The sequence below is a fragment of the Poeciliopsis prolifica genome, unplaced genomic scaffold, assembly GCF_027474105.1.
Source record: "Poeciliopsis prolifica strain line A6 unplaced genomic scaffold, Auburn_PproV2 SCAFFOLD009, whole genome shotgun sequence".
NCBI lineage: Eukaryota > Metazoa > Chordata > Actinopteri > Cyprinodontiformes > Poeciliidae > Poeciliopsis > Poeciliopsis prolifica.
In genome coordinates this window covers 6,513,513-6,532,438 of record NW_026562384.1, presented here as the reverse complement: position 1 = coordinate 6,532,438, position 18,926 = coordinate 6,513,513, and the positions used below count along the sequence as shown (strand labels likewise).

The 18,926-nt window shown below is 40.7% G+C and overlaps 1 protein-coding gene across 2 annotated transcripts; it reads left to right on the top strand.

Annotated features, from left to right (window-relative positions):
- Positions 1-627: 627 nt before the first annotated feature.
- dctn4 (dynactin 4) lies at positions 628-11,295 on the top strand. Of its 2 annotated transcripts, XM_055034607.1 has the most exons (14): positions 628-814; positions 2,254-2,324; positions 2,416-2,594; positions 2,744-2,787; positions 3,680-3,787; positions 4,422-4,442; positions 4,935-5,008; positions 7,217-7,329; positions 7,411-7,520; positions 7,638-7,711; positions 8,013-8,067; positions 8,596-8,703; positions 9,805-9,902; positions 10,006-11,295. In XM_055034607.1, the coding sequence occupies exons 1-14, from the start codon at positions 680-682 to the stop codon at positions 10,223-10,225; spliced, it is 1,410 nt and encodes a 469-aa protein (XP_054890582.1). In that variant the 5' UTR covers positions 628-679; the 3' UTR covers positions 10,226-11,295. The 2 variants fall into 2 exon arrangements, with proteins under 2 accessions (XP_054890582.1, XP_054890583.1); XM_055034608.1 differs by lacking the exon at positions 4,422-4,442.
- The last annotated feature ends 7,631 nt before the right edge of the window (positions 11,296-18,926 follow it).

The following is an 18,926-nucleotide window of genomic DNA, read 5'->3' as shown; positions in this document are numbered from 1 at the left end:
ATCCATCCATCCATCCATCCATCCATCCATCCATTATTCTTCTCTTACTAAATCAAAAATTTGATGCAGCCTAAAGTAATAATGATTAATGCACACAAATTTTCTGGGAACTAGAGTACCCAGAAAACCCACACATGTGCAAATTGTGCCACTGTGCATCCCTGTTTTCATTTCACAGTCATGAAGTTGCAAACTTTGTGCTGTTCTATGACATGATAACCTTGTGAACCACATTTAAGTGTTTAGTCATAAATTTACAGCGTTTTAAAATGTCAAGTTTTGCAAGTCACTGTAGCTTAAAGCCCAATCAGAAGCTGGAGTTGCAAACAAGGAAACTGATGTGTACTGTTTTTGCAAAACTGATGGACTTTATTCTGAATGGAACTAGATATTATACTTTAATAATGCTTATGAGCAGACCAAAGGTAATGTCAATAAATTCAAATGAGTTAAATTAAGATGTGGTGGGAAAATTATGCTCGGAGCTAATTTTACAGTAAAAGAAGAGATTATTAAATATTTGCATTTCTGGATTACGTGGTCTTCAGTGTTTGTCCTCAAGAAACTGTTGGTGTAGTTTTAGTGTTCACCATTGGAGGGCAATGCTGAGCCGTTAGTCCTCACAGTGACAAATAGAACGCAGTCGAACGGTCGGTCAGCCCAGCGACGCCGGTGAAAGATGGCGTCTCTGCTGCACCCAGATAGAGTGGTCTATCTGGTCCGTGGACAGAAAAGGATTAGAGCCCCCTTATCTCAACTTTATTTTTGTCGCTACTGTAGTGAGTTAAGGTCGCTGGAATGTGTGTCTCATGAGGTACGTTATTTATTTTTTCCTTCGATAGCGGGTAACTGCTTTGTTGTTAGCCGAGCTGCTTGTCGCTGTGACAGAGGGGCGGGACTTGTGGACTCATCGCGCAGATTGAATGGCTGAGCGCCTTGTCGTTCAACTGCTTTTCCTGCTTTTCCGTCATTTTATTGGCTGGACGGATTCACTTCCGTTAGAGTTAGCGTCATGTAGCGTAAACAGGCTAGGTAGTTTAAGCTATACTTTAATCTTGATGTAAGACAATTTATGTAACTGAAAAATACATATTGTCTATACCATAACGAAATGAGCCCATTTATAATAAACGTTGGGCTGGCTTTGTTATCAGTTATGCCATCCTATTTAGGAATCGTAGTTTCGTAATGAGGCCAATAGTTGGTAACACCACACCCAGAGACGCTACACTGCTTCACTCTTCCAACGGGTTTCTATGCAACTAATTCATAACGTTTAATTTATTCCTTATAGCTAAATAAAGAATACACTAATAAAGAGGGCCTGGATACAACGCCAGCCACATGTTTTGTTGCCTCTTCTTAAGATACGCGATAATCCTAAAAACCCATATAATTTTTTTATTGGCTTTAAATAATCTACTGAACATTTTAGAAATATTCAACCTTTAACTAGAGTTGATATACTTGGTGGGGGAAATAAATCCTAAGTTAGGAAGTAACAATATCATTAATGGCATAACTATTGGTACCCCTAACCATTCCTTTATAATAATTGAAACTACATATTTGTTATTTACACTTTTGTAAAGGGGTCAGTTTCTAAGAACTTCCGACCAGCCATTTATCGGGGCTGTAAATATTACTTGACACTGTCTCTTTTTTTATTGTTGCCTCCAACTTAGACATAGACCAGTGTATATCTTGCAAAAACACAGTGAGAAAGATTTTAAGGCATAGCAAACATAGATGGTTATTAAAGAACTGCTTCGGTCCAGTTAAACCCAAACATATTCATAACTCGATGAGATTTAAATATTTCCTCTTTATCCGACTGTAAAGTTTGACATTTTATTTCACATTATGTCTCAAAATATGATAAAACAAACGCCATTAAAACATAAATATGTACAACTTGTCAAACTGGGCTGGGGCTTAGTTGAGACTAAGATTAAGTGGTAACAACTCCAAGTGGGTTTGATATGAAGCAAAGGATGAACACGTGGCAAAGCACCTCATGGCCACTGTTAGATGCTAGATATTTTGGTCTAGTTGTAAGAAATGTTCAAATAACTGAATAGACATAGATTTAAACAGTAATGATGTTTATTTGAAGGTTGGAGGTTTTCTTAAAGGTCCATAGATATGGCAACTACTGTACAGAAAGTTCAAACAAATTTCAACAATTGAGAATGATATTCTTGCTGAAGCTATTCACAGATAAACTGTTCTTTCTCTGTCTCTGTTAATTAGGTGGATTCCCATTACTGTCCCAGTTGTCTGGAGAACATGCCATCTGCTGAAGCTAAGCTGAAAAAGAACAGGTTATTGATCATCTAATACTTGTTCTACTACTGCCAGTATTACTCTCTGGAAATGTATTTAATCCACTTTTCTCCCTTTGCACCGATATAGGTGTGCAAATTGCTTTGACTGCCCATGTTGCATGCACACTCTGTCAACTCGGGCCACTAACATTCCAGCTCCTCTGCCTGATGATCCTACCAAGACAACGATGAAGAAAGCCTACTACCTGGCCTGCGGTTTCTGTCGCTGGACCTCCAGAGATGTAGGAATGGCAGACAAATCAGTTGGTAGGCGTTAATCCAATTTGCACATTAATAGAGTGGACATTTTGTTTGCTTTGGGGAGACTAAATCTAAAAAAACCCCACAATTATCAGCTGTAAATTTGTGTTATGACCACTTAAGTCTGATGTTTTGGAGCATTTTGTTTGTTGCAGCCAGTGGTGGATGGCAGGAGCCAGAAAACCCCCACGGTCAGCGGGTAAGTTGTACCCTGTGGTCACTTGAGTACTCTTGAGTTACTCACATGTTCCTTGGTCACACACTGCATTCTTTTGAATAGTTCTCTGAGAAAGTTACATCCACACATTCATAGCCGAAGGCAAACGCAAACTCGGTTGGAACTTGGGGTTCAGATTCAGCACAAATGACAAATTATTACTATTCTATATATTTAGAGTGAAGTTCCAGTCAGAGTGGGTAGTCACATGTTTTTGTTCAGCTGCAGAGACTGCTGTTACCAATGAGCCGTTAAAATATAAAAAGTTTGTCAACTACATTTTTTTTTCAGTAAAGGAATTTAGCAAATGGTCAAAATCATTATTTGTCATTTGGATTTTTGGAAAAGTATATTTCCATCCAAGTTAGTTATTTAGATATAGAAGGAAGCTGGGCTTGTACACAGCAGACTTAAAATGGATGGTTCTCACACTGGAATCATTATTACAGAGTTTCCGTATATCTTAAAAGGTTTTGCATAAATATGTCTAAAATTAAGTCCTTAAAAGGTCTGAAATTGTAGCTTTTTGGGCATCTATTATTGGTAAGTGTAAATGTGTCACTTGTTGGCTGGCTGGCCGTTTGTCTTTGCCACTGGCTCAGTTCTGTTGCCAACCTGTTGATGCATTTTGCATTAAAAAAAAGCTTGACACTAATACAATATAAAATATACAATCTTCTTCTTCTGTACATCAAATTAATGTTCTTCTGTACATCTCCGTCCTGACACAGGTCTTAAATTTAATGATTTAAAATTCATAAAAAGTCTTAAGTCTGTGTTGGTGAAAGCTTATAATCTTGAAAGCTTGTCTTTTGTTCAAAAATTCACAAAGAATATGGTGACCTGTTTGTGGATGACTTTTCGTTTGCCACAGATCTCCAAGCTGATTGAGTATTACCAGCAGCTCGCCCACCGAGAGAAGCAGGAGAGAGACAGGAAGAAGCTGGCAAGGAGACGACAGTGCATGCCCCTGGCATTCTCGGTACTCTGCTCCCCCTGAGAGAGACGCTTTCACACAACTCTTTCCGAAAATGCCACATCTTTTTCTGTAACCTTTTAAAATGTCAAACGGCAGTGGTGTCATTTGTTTTGTACTCACTGAGATCAACAGCCATATGCAAGTTAAAGATCTGATCCACTGCTGCTCGGTCTCAGGTTTAGGTAGAGCGGGTGTCACTGAGTGCCAGCATACTTTTTATTTTAAAAAAGGAAGAATAGTTGTGGTTGACCAGTGACTTTGTTTCAGCTCTGATTGAAACAAACACTACGCTGTGTCCATCCATTTCTGCTGCTTGAGTATCAAAACAGCCTCCAGCTTGTCTGTGGTGATCAAATGGAAAATGTTTATGTCGATATCATGTTTGTGTACACCTGCTTTCTGCTTTTGAAGCTAGCTACATTAACACCCATTAATTCAAACGTGTGCTTCCTGTTGTATGTTGTAACCTCTTAAGATGTCCTGCGGTTCCACTTTGCCATCTCAAATGATCGTTTCTGTTGCAGTCGCATGTCACCAAATGCCATTAATGTTTCTGCTTGATTGCTTCGGTTTCACCTTCTCTCCTTTTTTTTTTCCTTTGCTAATGCACTCTGATATTTTGGTTTTTACCCCCCAGCAACACACTATTCATGTGGTGGTGAGTTATACTTTCACAATTTGGGTAGTCTTGTCTATTACAGTTGCACTTTTATCTCTTTCCTTGTTAACACTGTCACTGAGAGACCTCACAGATCACATGAATGTCTCCTTGGGTAAATTAAGCTTAGATTCACACAAGGGGAGCTTTATGTTTGCATCTTAACATCTGTTTATTTTGATGGGGGGGTGGAAGCATTTAAGCCTAATTAAGTCAAAAAATCCCCTCTTGTCTTCCTCCAGCTGCTCCGTTCTGTGTTCCTTGTCTTTCGCAGCAAGATATAAAAACTCTATCTGGCTTATTTATTGTCCTTAATGTTAAAAAGAACTCTTTTCTGATTTTGTTAAGAGTTGACATGGATTTATGTCTTAGACAGAGGATTTGTCTTGTGGAAAAATAGCCGTAGATTAATTTCATAAATCATTGTGACTCCCCCGTAGTTGTCTTTTGGCAGACTGCCTGATCATGTTTTTTCTGTCCGAATTCACCCAGGAAAAATACGGCCTTGGAACCAGACTGCATAGGCAGAGACCTGGAGCCCCAATAGCCACTCTGGCTGGACTTAGGTGAGCTATCGTTTAGCAAATCGGAAGAACGCGGCTATTTTTGCATCCTAGAGATAAACATTTTCTATTTGTATGACCTCTGGGGGATTGTTATGATTCTGCTCAGCAACTACATTTGAATAATTTATAATTATTCAAATAATTATAAATTAATTTAGCAATTGATTGATCATTTACGATTAAATGAATAATCATAATTTAATGATGACTAATCATTTATTCGTAAATTAAATGACTAACATCTTTTTGTATAAAAAGATCAACAAAAATATATATTTTTTGTAGATCTTACAAAAAGGCATGTTTGCCTGGTTGAACTTCACTAAAGGATTGCTATCTTATAGCATTTGGGTAATAAAATGTTTATTGTCTTATGTAAAAAAGAAATTGAATCATTTTTGTATTTGCATCTTTTAAATGAAAAGATTTGTTTTATCCGATTACTCTATTAATCGTCAGAATAATTGAATAGAATAATCAACTACTTAATCTTTAGTTACAGTCCTCGTTGGTTTGATTATTTTATCAGCCCTTTCAACGTAGTCAACAGCGAAAGTGATGTTGGAGCATCACCTTTGGTAAACAGTGTCACAACTTAATTAATTAATTACTAATTGGTTGGGTAAAAGCTAGAAAAACAGCTTTTACCTGTCATACTTTCATTCCATGGCTTACATGTGATTTTTACATTTACCAATTGGCTGAAACTTCCCAACACATAATTGGGAGCAGAAGTGGCTACATCAATATTACTAACTTGAGCCTTCTCAGGAAGGAGCTGCAAACTCTTCACCACTTTGAACTGTAAAGGTTATTATGGGGCTGCAGCATGAGTTTAGTGTTGTTAAATGGTACAAAGTGGAAAAAAAACCAGGAGCGACGGCTGTTACCCAACAATCTTTTAATATAGTTCTTGTCAATATGTTTCGTTATTTGCGCTCAAAAACTTTGAGTGTATTTAATGCAGTAAATGTGGCCTGTATAAGCAACATAGTGCAAAGCTCAGTCATATATTGGGAAAATTGCAAACACAAAGTATTAAAGCTTGGTGCCTGTTTTGTCAGTTCTTCAAAAAGGGTGGGATCAACTCCAGTGGACTGTGTGCGTAAAACTAAAGTTCTTCACACCAACTTCGCTCGACCATGTATTACTTTGTTCAAAGTTGTGCAGTGTTGTTGGAACAGGAAGTGGCCACCCTCCAACTGTGTCCAAAAAATGTGGATATGTTGAGGCATTAATTTCACTGGAACAAAGGGGCCAGAAAACAGACCATAATCCCTTCTGTACCAGACCTTTCCTTTCTGTCACCACAGCTAGCAAACTGCAGGGCGGTAAGTGTCGTTTTCCTGGCAACTGCTAAACCCAGACTCATTCATTGGATTACCAGATGGAGAGTCGTGATCCGTCTCTTCACAGGGCACGTCTGTATTGCCCCAGCGTCCAGTAGCTGTGGGATTACCATCACTGTATTCAATGGTTTGCATTGTACTTGGCGGCATACAGCCCATAATCCGGGTGGATCAGGTTGCACGATGTGAAAGGACAAAGTGTTCTGTAATGACGGCTTTATGGATATGTGTTTAATTCACAGCTTTGATCTGAAAGGTGTGTCCAAAACGCAGCTCAGGGCCTTTTTTGGGCGCTTGGAAAGATTTTTTTTTGAAGCCTCCCTGCAAAATTGTAAAATTATACAAGTTTAAAAAAAAAAGAGTAAGCAAAGTCCAGTTGTTGTAGCTAAACCACAAGACCAAAGTTTTATACTTTGGTTTATTGGCCAAAGTAGAAAACAATCTATCAAATTAGGAAACTGTGTGTATTTTAAGTATACAAATTAGGACCCATTATCCCTGCTGCCACCCTCCTGCCTTAAATGAATTAAAGATTATTAGGCTTCTACAGGACTTGTTGACGTACCGAGGAGGCAATGCAAGCATTTAAATCGTGGAGCAGAGATGCATCCAAAACCACTGTGAGATTGAAAACCATTGACCAAGAACCTTTTGATCTTTTCATTTGTTTAATCAGCATTGAGCAGCAACAACTGGGAGAGGGGCAATGGTGGATTATTTTTTGCCCCTTGAAGCCACTCCAGTGGTTCCTCTGGCATCAGTAACTCAGGACTATTAACTGAAACTGCGATAAAATAATTTAGTTGTTTTAAAACCTAACTTTTGAAAACTGCGACTCCTGTTTGTGTTTCTTAACCAGCCTTAAAGAAGGTGAGGACCAAAAGGAAATCACAATCGAACCCGCTCAGGCCCTTGATGAAGTGGAGCCCCTGCCTGAGGACTGCTACACCAGACCCATCAGTTTACCTGAAGGTAAGATTTTTTTGTCGAAGCACCTCTTTGATTACCGTGCGCCGGTTGACGAGGAGAATCCGCGTCTGTCGGTGTGTGCAGTGACCACGCTGCGTCAGCGGCTGCTGCAGCCGGACTTCCAGCCTGCAGGAGCTTCTCAGCTCCACCCCAGACACAAACACCTCCTGATGAAGCGTTCACTGCGCTGCAGGGTCAGTACAGCTCCGCTCTTTCACGGCTCTCTAATGGTCTTATTTATTTTTCTTTAGGGACGGAGGGATGGCTGATCTAATTTGTAAAACATTGTTTTTCTTAATTGCTTTCCTCAGAAATGCGAGCACAACCTGAGCAAGCCAGAGTTTAATCCAACTTCAATCAAGTTCAAAATTCAGCTGGTGGCTGTGTGAGTAGTTGTCGATGTGTGTGTGAAGTAAATCAGCCTCGGGCTCGATTAGACTAATCTGGGGAAAATTGATTGTGCAGCTGTAAATGCATGTTCGAGTGCATGGGTTTAAAGAAATATCGTTCTGGAAATTAAACAAATTTCAGCTTTAAATACTTGATCAAAGTCAGGCTGAAATGATTTGGTTTTAGTTAAAAAAATTGAATGAATGATTAATAATTTAACAATTCAGTGACCTGTGAATTGTGAGTTTGGATGTTTGGCTGTCGGGTGAAACGGTTGCTCTGTTTTCTTCCATTAGGAGTTACATCCCTGAAGTAAGAATAATGTCCATTCCAAATCTCCGATACATGAAGGTCAGTTTCTGCTTTGTTTGGTCCATCTGCATCACATTCTTAAGAAAAAACAAAACATTCAATTCTCAGCTAACTGGAAACTGGAAACCAGCCTGGATTATCTCTATCTTTTCATGTGAAATAATGAAAAGTTTCACCATATTTTATGTAATTTTTTCAGTTGTGTTGCGTGTTGATGACCAATGTCGATAGAATTGTAATCTTTTTTTTATTTTCTTTCTCATTTAACGTAAGCGATATAGGGAAACTGAAACACTGCCTTATTTAAAACCTGCACACTTCATAATGTTATGTTATACAGCAAATAAGTTGCAATTAAGTCAACTTGTCTAAAATCAGTATAAGATGCGAAGCGTGTCCTCGTCTTCAATACAAATTCACTGGTTAAGAACATATTGTTTGTCTGGAAAAATGTTCTTTAGTAAACTGCTTGAAATCGACTGTGGAAAACAGATGAGAGACATCGTATCATTAGATCAGAGAGAGTCGGCGACATTAACTTTTCTTTTCTCTTTGCTGTTCGCATAGGAGAGTCAGGTGCTGCTAACCCTGACCAACCCGGTGGAGAACATCACTCATGTCACACTGGCTGTTTGTGAAGAAGATGATCCTGACGATATTAACAGCACATCCAAGGTGTGTTTTGATTCTGCTGTCGCCATGTTGTTTTAATTGGACTGAAACTGCAGTTAGATGACCTCCTTCTTAAAATAAATGATTGCGGATTAAACAAGTTAAACATTAGGCTGTAAGTGTTAATTTCATCAAACCAGCTGGTTAGTGTAGTGGTTCCAGGTCAAGCTAAGTTACTCGCCCAATAAATCAATGCAAGGGTGAATTTATACTTTTGTTCTTTCTGGACGCTCTTTTCACCTTTGTGGCCCAAAATCATGTTTGTCAAATAAAAATAAATTTTTTATCAGTTTTCTGAATTTAGTTATATTTCCTGGCCCTTTTTCAAGAAATGGGAAGCCTTCATCTCATTCTAACATGCCTGGAAATAGCCTTGTTAGCTGGGTGGGTTTCTGTGAGGCGGGTCTGTCGGAGCCTCACGGGTCAGTTTGGGTAACAAAGAGCCTCCGGCTGAAACGAAGCGTCTCCACAGCCCATTTTCCTTTATAGTAGAACAACATAAAATGGAAAGATTTCTCATATTTAAGATCAAGGTAATATCTGTTGCCCTTTCAGCTGAAAATTTAATATTGAGTCTTTTAAATGATTTATTTAGTAGTATGCTTTTGTAAAAAGATGATTTATAAAGGTTGTAGATAGATTATACCGCAGGAATAACACAGGCTGCCAAACTGAGCAGAATGATTATTGTTATGTCTCAACTTCTGGCGTTCGCCAAAATAGGGGGCGAATCTAATTTGTTACCGAATTATTCTTGTGGATATTTTTTGCTTCCTTAGAAATTTAAATTTAATGCGAGAGTAGTTTATAGATATTCCTAACATCTAGAATTTAGGAGGAGTTGCAACATTCTCTAGATGTAGTTACATAAAATGTTCTTGATTGCTGTGTTGAAATGTGTTTAGCAAGAGTTTATACAGTTAATATAATTAAGAGGGCAAGTAGCCCTCTTATGTAATGTTCTTTATTGTTAGTCTCAGATTTTTTTTTTTTTTGTCATTTAACATTATGTAGTGTACCTTTAAAGAACACTTCCTTTTTTATTTCACTGGGAACATTTATGGAAAGTTTTATTGTTACATTTGAAACTTGTTTCCTGTGCAGGTTCTTGTTCCCAGTAAGGAACTGGTTTTGGCAGGGAAGGATGCTGCAGCTGAGTACGACGAACTGGCAGAACCTCAGGACTTCCAGGATGATCCAGAGTGAGTAAACGGCACTGATCTCTCGCACGCACACACTAAACCGATGTGCGCGTTGATGTTTGAGAGCAGAACGCCCGAACTCATCTCTGTCCTTTTTCTCCAGCATCGTCGCCTTCAGGAAGTCCAACAAGATCGGTTTCTTCATCAAAGTGGTCCCTCTGAAAGAAGATGACACGGATGTCACCGTTTCATTTAGGATGCGCCACGACTTCCGTAACCTCGCAGCTCCCATCCGGCCGAGCGAGGAGGGGGGCGACGCTGCTCACGAGGCCGTTTGGCTCACTCATCATGTAGAGCTGAGGCTGGGGCCGCTCGCTCCCTGAGCGCAAATAAAAACCTTTAGCGTTCTTCAACTAGACTCTTTAAACTAGCGATCGTTTAGTGGAAGCTGACGGGAGTTGCTTTTGTTTTATCTTACCTGACGTCACCAGTGGTTGCACAATAACCTTCATCTGCATCTTAGCTCGGCGTTAAATTATAGGAAACTATTGTTGACTGCTGCGTCGGTTTCATCTCTTTTGAAATGATTGTTGTGCTGCTCCATGGCAGGTTGTATTTCACTACATCGTGCTCTCTCTGCCTAAACACTACACAGTCTATTAGCACGAAGCGGCTTCTGTGTGGGAGGTTAGGAGGTATTAATGTTGTGCTTACAGTGTTTTCTTTATTTCCTCTGTCTGTCTGGTTATAATTCACCGTAACACCGAGACGGTGCGAACTATTCGGACTCAAACCAGCGGGCAGAATCACGAGAGACGAGAACAACCTGAAAGAGCCGCCGCCTGTGCTCCGTTTGTCTTTGCCTCTTTGTCAGCATCATTTTCTGCAGACCATAGTTTTCTATTTGCTAGCATGCTTTATCTATATGAAATACAGCAAATGTTAACGTCTTCACGCTCTGCACTCTCTGAACGTACCCGTCTATATTTCACTGTTGTACAGGAATCTATTTAAATCACTTCTTAAAGAATAACCACTTACATTTAAGGTTTACTGACTGAAACGTCTCAGTGTCTTTAGCAGCTCATTGAAAGCGTACACAGGCTATTAATCTGAGATCACCTGTAGTTTGTGCACCCAGATTTATCCGCCATTTTACGGGACTGATTAAAGGTAACCTCGTCTCTGTTGCCCACCTTCAAATGCAACTGCCTCCATTAAAGTACACGAAGGTCGAGAAAATGGTCTTAGGTACAAAAAACTCATCATGCGTTTGTACTTGAGAACTTTTCCTCCTCTTGGTTGGCAAGCATTACTGACAAGCCTGTAAGTGGATGTTGTGCAAAACTGTCCCATGTGTTATCCTTGGCAAAAAAAAACTACAAAATAAATAGAGCTGTACATCAATTAATCTGCACTACTGGCTAATAAATTAATAGCATGCTGTAATGGATCTATTTGCTTTTTATGGTAACAGTTAATGCGACTCTTATTATTTAATCGGATGCTCTTTTTCTTTTTTTTGTCTTATTTCATTATACTTTATGGATTATTTCCACACACGCATTAAAATCATTCGACCAGAGTTATGAAGGATGTAGCTTCATTAAGTACTGCCCACTTTGTTTTTGCTTTCAATTAATTTCAGAGTGAGTGTGGTACACCTGGAGCTGCCTGTCTCCTAAATTAGAAAAGTCTTGCTTTCTTTGCCAAATATTCCCGAAAGTTCCCCCGATTTTCATTTGCACATTATTTTAAGTATTTGTTAGGATTGGATAAATATGGGGGGAAAAAAAGTTTTATTTCTAGACTTTTTTCCTCCTGGCCAATACTCCTGAATCCTTACAAATAGTTTCCATTTCTTTCCAGACAACATTTTACAAGCGAGTCCCAGGGATCGTCTTTGGCCTCGTGTTAATTTCCTGTTGTAGATGTGATGCATGTCTTTGGTTTTAAAAAGAAAAAAAATAAGAAGGAGCTGATTTTGATGGCCCAAAATGTGTTGCTCAGTCTGAACCAATTTCTCTGACATCTTGCAAATATGGATTGCATTTGGTCAAACCACACACTTAGGACCCACTGAGCCTGAGTTTAATCCTTATTGAGCCCAAATACAGATGTTGGCGGCGAGTCATCCAGCATCTACTGCACACCTTTCACAATTTTAGTGGCTCACTCGATTGCGACGGAATAAGTTTGATTTAGTAAATTTGTTGTGGTTGACCTTTGATGGCCCCGAGAATTGTTTATCAATCACATTACAAGAGTTCGCTAAATATATAGGAACTCTGACGCCACACTTTTAAACAGTGAGTCAGCACCATGAGATTTTTCAGATTTAAGTTGTTTGGGGGTTTTTTTCTGTTCAAGTTGATCTCTGAGGATTTTCCCCACAGGATGGCGCCACAGGCAAGCAGATTTTCACACTGCAGATGTCAACGCAATGAAGCTTAGAGAGGATAGAAGCACCTAAATCCAGCCCTGAGTTTTATTTTGGTTCACAGTCCATGGAAAAACAGAACAATGAGTCATTTTACAGACAAACACTTAGGATCCAACCTTTTCTCTTTCTCAGGAGAATAAAATCTCTGCATCAGAAGCAGAGGGTAATTATTTTTTTCTTTTTTTTGAAGCAGGTATCATTTCTTGCTCTACACTTATCAGCCTCCCCACCGAGGCCCTCTGCTTAGTAAACAGACCCAGTAGGACTTGGTGATAAAGCCGTGATTTTCTTTTATCTTTAGCACATATAAACAATCGCCCCCTTCCCCCTACCGCCCCCAAAGAAAATGGGGGTAGGGGAACGTCACAGGAGCTATGGATCACCACAGAAGATGTGGTAATAAAGAACACATGGGGCGAGTGCACAACAAAACAACCCAACTCCCTCATCAAACTGAGCTGATGATAGCAGTAGCTTAGCGCACAGCAGTCATACTAAACACGACCTTTTGGGCTGCTGCAGCCCAGCTGAGAACATTTTACTTTATACAAGAAGATCCGACGCTTTGCTTGGTGGGCCTGTATGCACGGTCGCTCACGGTTTCATTTGGCTCAACAGAGAGGGGTCAGTGAGAAATGACTGGACTGCATGTGGCACGTTGTGAGTTGTGCGTATAACTGTGTCCTGAGCAGGCCTCTTAAAAAAATCCCCCCAAAACCCATCTGCAAGACAAATTCCTGGCTTCCCCCAGTCGGATTAAATATTTATCCTGGATGGAGACAGGAATAATTTCCCATACGCTCAAAACCGTTTACAGAAAAAATAAAAGAAAACAAACGTACCTTTTTCTACCATATGAAGACTATTCTGTAGATAAATTTTATGTTTTTGCATAAAAAACATAAAAGAAGAAGTCAAACCTCTTATTTTTTTTAAATAATTTTTAATTTTTTGGGAATAGATCAAACACGGAGTATGGCTTTCACAAAAAGCTTGGCTCAAAAGTGGCTGTGTTGAGTCCAGGTATCCCCTAATTGGTAAATAGAGTCCAAGAAAAAAAATCAGAGGCAAAGTTTAAATCAGGGTTGGGGTATAAAAACAATTAAACCTCCGACTATCTTTCATCTGAAAATGGAAGGAGTGGGGAACGACTGCAAACCTACCAAGACTTGGATGTCCACTTAAACAGACAGGCTGGGAAATGAGAACATTTAATCGGAGAAGCAGCCAAGAGGCTTGTGGTAGCTCTGGAGGAGTTGCAGAGATCCACACTTCAGGTAGGGGGACTGCAGAGAGAACCACTTTCGTTCTGCAAACATTTGGATTCTCAAACGCGATCTCCTTGAGAAACTCAAGTAAGGAAGTGGTAGAAAAATGCTTCGAAAAACTCGCAGAAGAGATTGCACTAAAAGTTGATTTTCCTAATTAACGACTGATTACAAATCACCATTTTCCTTTTGCTTCACAGTTATACAAGAATCACAGACCTGGCAGTGTGAGAAAAATGGGACACTTACGGTGAATACTTTTTGCACTGTAAGTTATCCACTGTCCTCATGCTTGCCTGCTGCAAAGACTAACTTGTTTATTTCTGAAGACATCCGGCTTTGGCCGGATGAAAGCTTTTTCCCACCGGATTACTAGTCTGACTGCACCCAGGATCTTTCCACGATTACATCATCAACCGCCAGTAAAACTCACCCAGAGAGGCAAGCGAAAAGAGAGACTAGCACCACCTCAGCAGAGACAGGAAATCCCCTCCTTTTAATGACAAAAGAAAGAAAGAAAAAGATTAGATTTTGATTCCTATCAGACACAGACAGTATGCAAGGTATAATAAACTCAAAGCATAAAGGTTTGTTTCCCCCCCATCAGGTGGATTATTACCACTAATGTCATCCTCAGAAGCATCTCCCCTTTTCTCCTGCTTGCCTTCTTCAGTGGTTTTTTTGACGCGTCCTGTTTCTGGGCACGTCATCAAGGCAAGGAGAAAAAAAGAAAAGAAAAAGAAACCCAGCAGCTCTTCGAATTCAAGTCTCCCATCTTTTTTTTAAGGTTGAGTTGGAGGCCTGGAGGTGCTCGGAGTGATTAATCACCTCCTTCATTTTCTGCTCACCAGACCATCATCTGGTTAATTAGTGGTAATTGATGGTGTCTGCCCGGATGAATAACTGCGGCCGTGCGGGTTTCCAGGGCTGCGAGAGCCAAACTTGTGAAACCTTAGCTTTTCAAGAGGAAGGGTAAAAAAAATAAAAATAAAAAAATAAATCCACTTTTCATCCAGACTTTCCCTCTTGTTTCCTCTCGCTGCATTGTGACGGCTGCTGGTTGGTCGGTTTGTTGGATTGTTGCTTTTGGCCCTGAGGAAAAGCGGCTGACCCTGGACACTCCGAAACCCGCCGAACTTCACCGACAGAGACGCCGCTCCGGTCTGCGCTTTCATTTAGGATGTTTTTTTTTTTTTTTTGCTCGTGTGTGTGTGTGTGTGTGTGTGCACAACTTTGTGTGAAGGGCGCAAAAAAGTGTGTCAGGAACCCAAACCGAGGCCCTCGTGGGACTCTGGCGGGAAGACGCTGGCTGTGGGAAATCCAAAAAATAACAAAACCTCCTGTTTGCTTGTAATGTTGTGGAAATGCGAAGTGTCAGTGAAAGCCGGCGAACTGGGCGCCATGGTTTGTGACTGTTTGCGAAAATAAAAAGCACGTTGGTCACTCAGAAAAAGAAAAAAAAAGACAGGCCTCAGTGTATTTGAATCACCCCCACGGAGCTTTGAGTGGTGGAAATAAATAATGATTATATTTAATCATTATTAAAGATAATCTTGAGGTATAGATATGTCTGCCAGTTCCATGTAACGTCCTATTAAATTTTTCCCTCATATTGCCATCATAATCATCTTTGTGTCTGATTGGGATTTTATGTTACACACAACTGGAAATGATAATAATTAAAACTGCAAATAATGTGGCAGTGTTGTTTTGATTGAGTCAATACTTCTCTCACCTTTAGACATTTTTGCCCGTTATCATTTAAAAAAAAAATAATAAAAGAAGCTCAAATTAAGTCGTATACTCAATTCCATCCATGTCTGGCCTTTGACTAAACCGTTGCGTCACCTGAATGTTCTGCTTTCAGTTCTGGTTTTACGTCTCTTTCATGGCCTCCAACAGGTTTTCTATCTGAGCGTGCTCTCCTGCAGCACACCATCTAAATGATTGAAGCAATGCAACAGATTAGAGTTTGATTTCATTGCCTCTGCCTTGCTTTTAACTCAATAAAGGCCAGTGCAAGATAATCCTCAGCAGTAAGTACAGTTTCATTAATTAAATGAAGTGCATGCCTTGGAGGGAGCCAGCCACACGCCAGCGATAATGCTCAGCAAAGTGAATAGATGATTCCAATTAGGACAACATTTGTAGTGGAAGTCTTATTATTGTATCAGCCTGGTTGCTTGTTTCTGCAGCCTTCTCAGGCAGCTAAGCCCCATTAGGTCCTGATAAAAATGTGTTGGCGGCGGAGTGTGGACAGATAGATGTTTGGGACCGAGGCGGAGGGTTTCCAGCCGTGCAGAGGCCGCGAGGCGCGCAGACGGCCAGTACTGTAAATCCACATCCGGCGGACGCGGGTGCACACACACTCACGCGTCCCAGCGCCAGGCTGTGCAGTAATTCAAACGTGAGAGGCAGACTTGATCAATGCACGTAATCAATGAGGGCACCGTTAGATTTACAGCTCAGCAATATAGATTGGGAAAGTGGAAATGTGAATTTTGATTTCTGTCTCAGGCGTTAATGTTCCAACAGACAAAAAAAAAAATTGACTCTTGCTGAGAATTTGTTTTTTATTAGGCAAACAAGACGAAACGACGTGGTGTGTTTTACATGGAAACTCGACGCGGTGAATCTTTGACCCGATGATTGGGTCATTATGTTGGGAATTCAGGTTGGGAACTTGGCCAACCTTAGTGCAATCCAGGAAATGCTTTGACTCAATATCTATAGAAGGAGATAGAAACAGGGTCATCTTATAAGTGATCATATTTGAGTCTGCAAAACACATGAAACTTGGACAGTTGCTCTCCTTATAGCAGGACATACCCAACAAACATGCAGTCAGAGCTACAGTGGAATGATTAAAGCTAAGACTTGGACGGCCCAGTCAAAGTTCACAACTAAATCCAAAAGACTGTGTTTCAAGAGTTCACAGACATTCTTAAATATGCATTTGTGCCACATGTTGACGATGACTTTCATAAAAGAAAGTTAAAATCCATGGATTATTTCACTTTGTGAAGATTTCACATTTGTGCACAAGTTTTGTTAGTTGGTCAAATAAAACCCCAATAAAACACAGAATACAGCTGATGACTGAGAATGTCTAAGAGCTACAAGAGCTCCAGTTTGCTGCACTGAAGCGGGATGACGGCTGTGACGATATTCCTGCCCATAATTGCTATTTGTTGACGTTTCAGTCGTGGAGATCTGCGCAGAGCTGGTGGAAGTTTGTTTGCCTTCGTCTAAACCTTGTTGTTCTTTTTTAATTTCCTGTTGATCCGACTCAGAGCTCCGATTTCCCGCCTGCGTGGGACAGAAAGTCTTGTCAGTCCGCCGCCTTTATGAGGGAGAATTCAACGCGATTCAGCCACCGAGGCTTTTTACCCGGAGCCTCCCCCACCGGCAGCACCACCATGCTGCTCGCTGCTGGAGTCCAGGCCTCATCGGGGGGCTTCCTCACATCTGTTGTCTGTCGTTTGAGAAGTAGTGGGTGAGACGACCTGAGTGGAGTTGATGAGGCAGTACAGTATCACAAAGAGCTGCTTTTCATTCAGCGCGGCAGGCGGAGAGAGGGAGGGACGGCGTTGCCCCGGAAGCAGTCCGATGCGACCTCAGGATGAAGGAGGTCAAAGAAAAGACACGATAAAGACAGAGGGGGGATTCAGAGGCCATGGGAGAAAAGGGAACACGGACGGCTCCAGCGTGCAGCGAGGACATGTTCCACTGCTGTGTGTGTTGTGTTGTAAATGTTGCAAGGATTCAGGGCGGCAAAGATGGAACGCTCTGCTCTCTGCGGCTGCACATTGCTATGAAAAGTATTTAGCTTTGCAGATTTCTTCTGTTTTTGTTCCTTTTTGTTGCCTCGAAAAATGTTTCAGATCATTTTAATAACACTAAAATGGTCGACTCAACCAAAAGTTATCCAAACCAACATGGCCCCGTGTGAAAGCGTAGAAATATAGCTACTCTCTCAATAAATCGATAATTAACCAATTAAACACTTCAGTTTGATTTCATTACGCATGAATTTTTGTCAGGGGTTAATAAATAAAATTGTAATTTGAAAATGGTCATTTTAATATTTGCTAAGTTTATGTTTTTCCCAATATCTGAAACATTTAAGTGTGACACGACGGGACAAACAGAGGAAATCTGTTTGGGGGTGTGAGGGAGGGACGCCCCTGGACGTCCACGCAGCATCTCAGCCGCCGGCGGCCTTGACCCAAAAGAACCTGACCTCGCTCTCTAAGTCAACACGTCCCCCTCCGGATCCAGATCGCTCCGTCCAGAGCTGGAAAGACTTTCCTGAGGCTGAACGTCGACGTCAGGACCACCACCACCACCGAGGTTCAGACTTCGAGCGCATCAGAGTCACATGGAGATTTCTCTGCCGTGGTAGAGACGGTGTTTTGATGATTCAGAGGGAAAGTCGAACAGCGTGTGGGTGTCGCAGCTCCCGGGGCTGCGTGACTTCATTGCTCTCCTGATGTGGTTTCGCTCGCAGCGGCAAACTTCCAACACGGCCTTTTGTCGAGGTCCATTTATTTTTTGTTTTTTTTTTCTGTCTTCGCTTCGCCGACCTCGTAAATATTTTCATGCCGATGGTTATCAAAACACAACACTACAAAAAGCTCAACCAAATATTCGTTGTTCTTCGCTGCAAAAAAAAAAAAGAAAAAGGTCTTTAAAACCAATTTCTTAAAAAAACAATTATTCCTGCTTGATGCTTCTTTACCTGCTTGAGTAATTTATTTTTTCACCAGGTTACAGCTTCGGTTTAGAAAAGAAAATGCAAGTTTTAAAAGTCATGTGCAATCTTTGTTTTTTTTTTTTTTTTTTTAGGAAAAATAATGTAGAAATCTTTTGAAGAATCAGTCCAACCTTGGTGACAACTATTCTGGCAAGTTTGGATCTAATCTCAAACTTATGTTTCAGATTTCCACCTTAATTTCTGTTTCTCTTAAAAAACGATCCTTCCTGTTTCGTGGAAGAATTTGCCAGTTTTTGCATGATTTTGTATTTTTTTTTTCTTTTTCTCATCAGACCAAGGCTTCAGTTTAGACAAGAACATGTACATTTCAAAGATCAATTTGAGAAAAATAACCGCCTTTAGCCAGCAAGCAGCCTTTAGCTGGGTCATGGAGGTAAAACCCGATGTGTCCTCTAAGCCCCTGCGACGGCCCTCTGGAGGCAAACAGCTTCAGGCTCGATCCAAGAACTTAACCAGAAGGTCAAACCCACCCTTAATTGGGATCATCGAATCCAAGGCACCTCGGGGAATTTCAGTGTTGAATTTATTAGCAAGTCTTTTTGCTCGGTCTCGGTTCACCCACGGGCGGGAACAGAAGGCGACGGTTTTCTTGAGTC

What these genes read in the sequence shown, in the direction of transcription:
- dctn4 (XM_055034607.1), top strand. Translation starts at nt 680, where the DNA reads ATGGCGTCTCTGCTGCACCCAGATAGAGTGGTCTATCTGGTCCGTGGA. An exon ending in TGGAATGTGTGTCTCATGAG is followed by an intron (nt 815 to 2,253) that starts GTACGTTATTTA and finishes TCTGTTAATTAG; the next exon opens with GTGGATTCCCATTACTGTCC. An exon ending in AGCGTTCACTGCGCTGCAGG is followed by an intron (nt 7,521 to 7,637) that starts GTCAGTACAGCT and finishes TGCTTTCCTCAG; the next exon opens with AAATGCGAGCACAACCTGAG.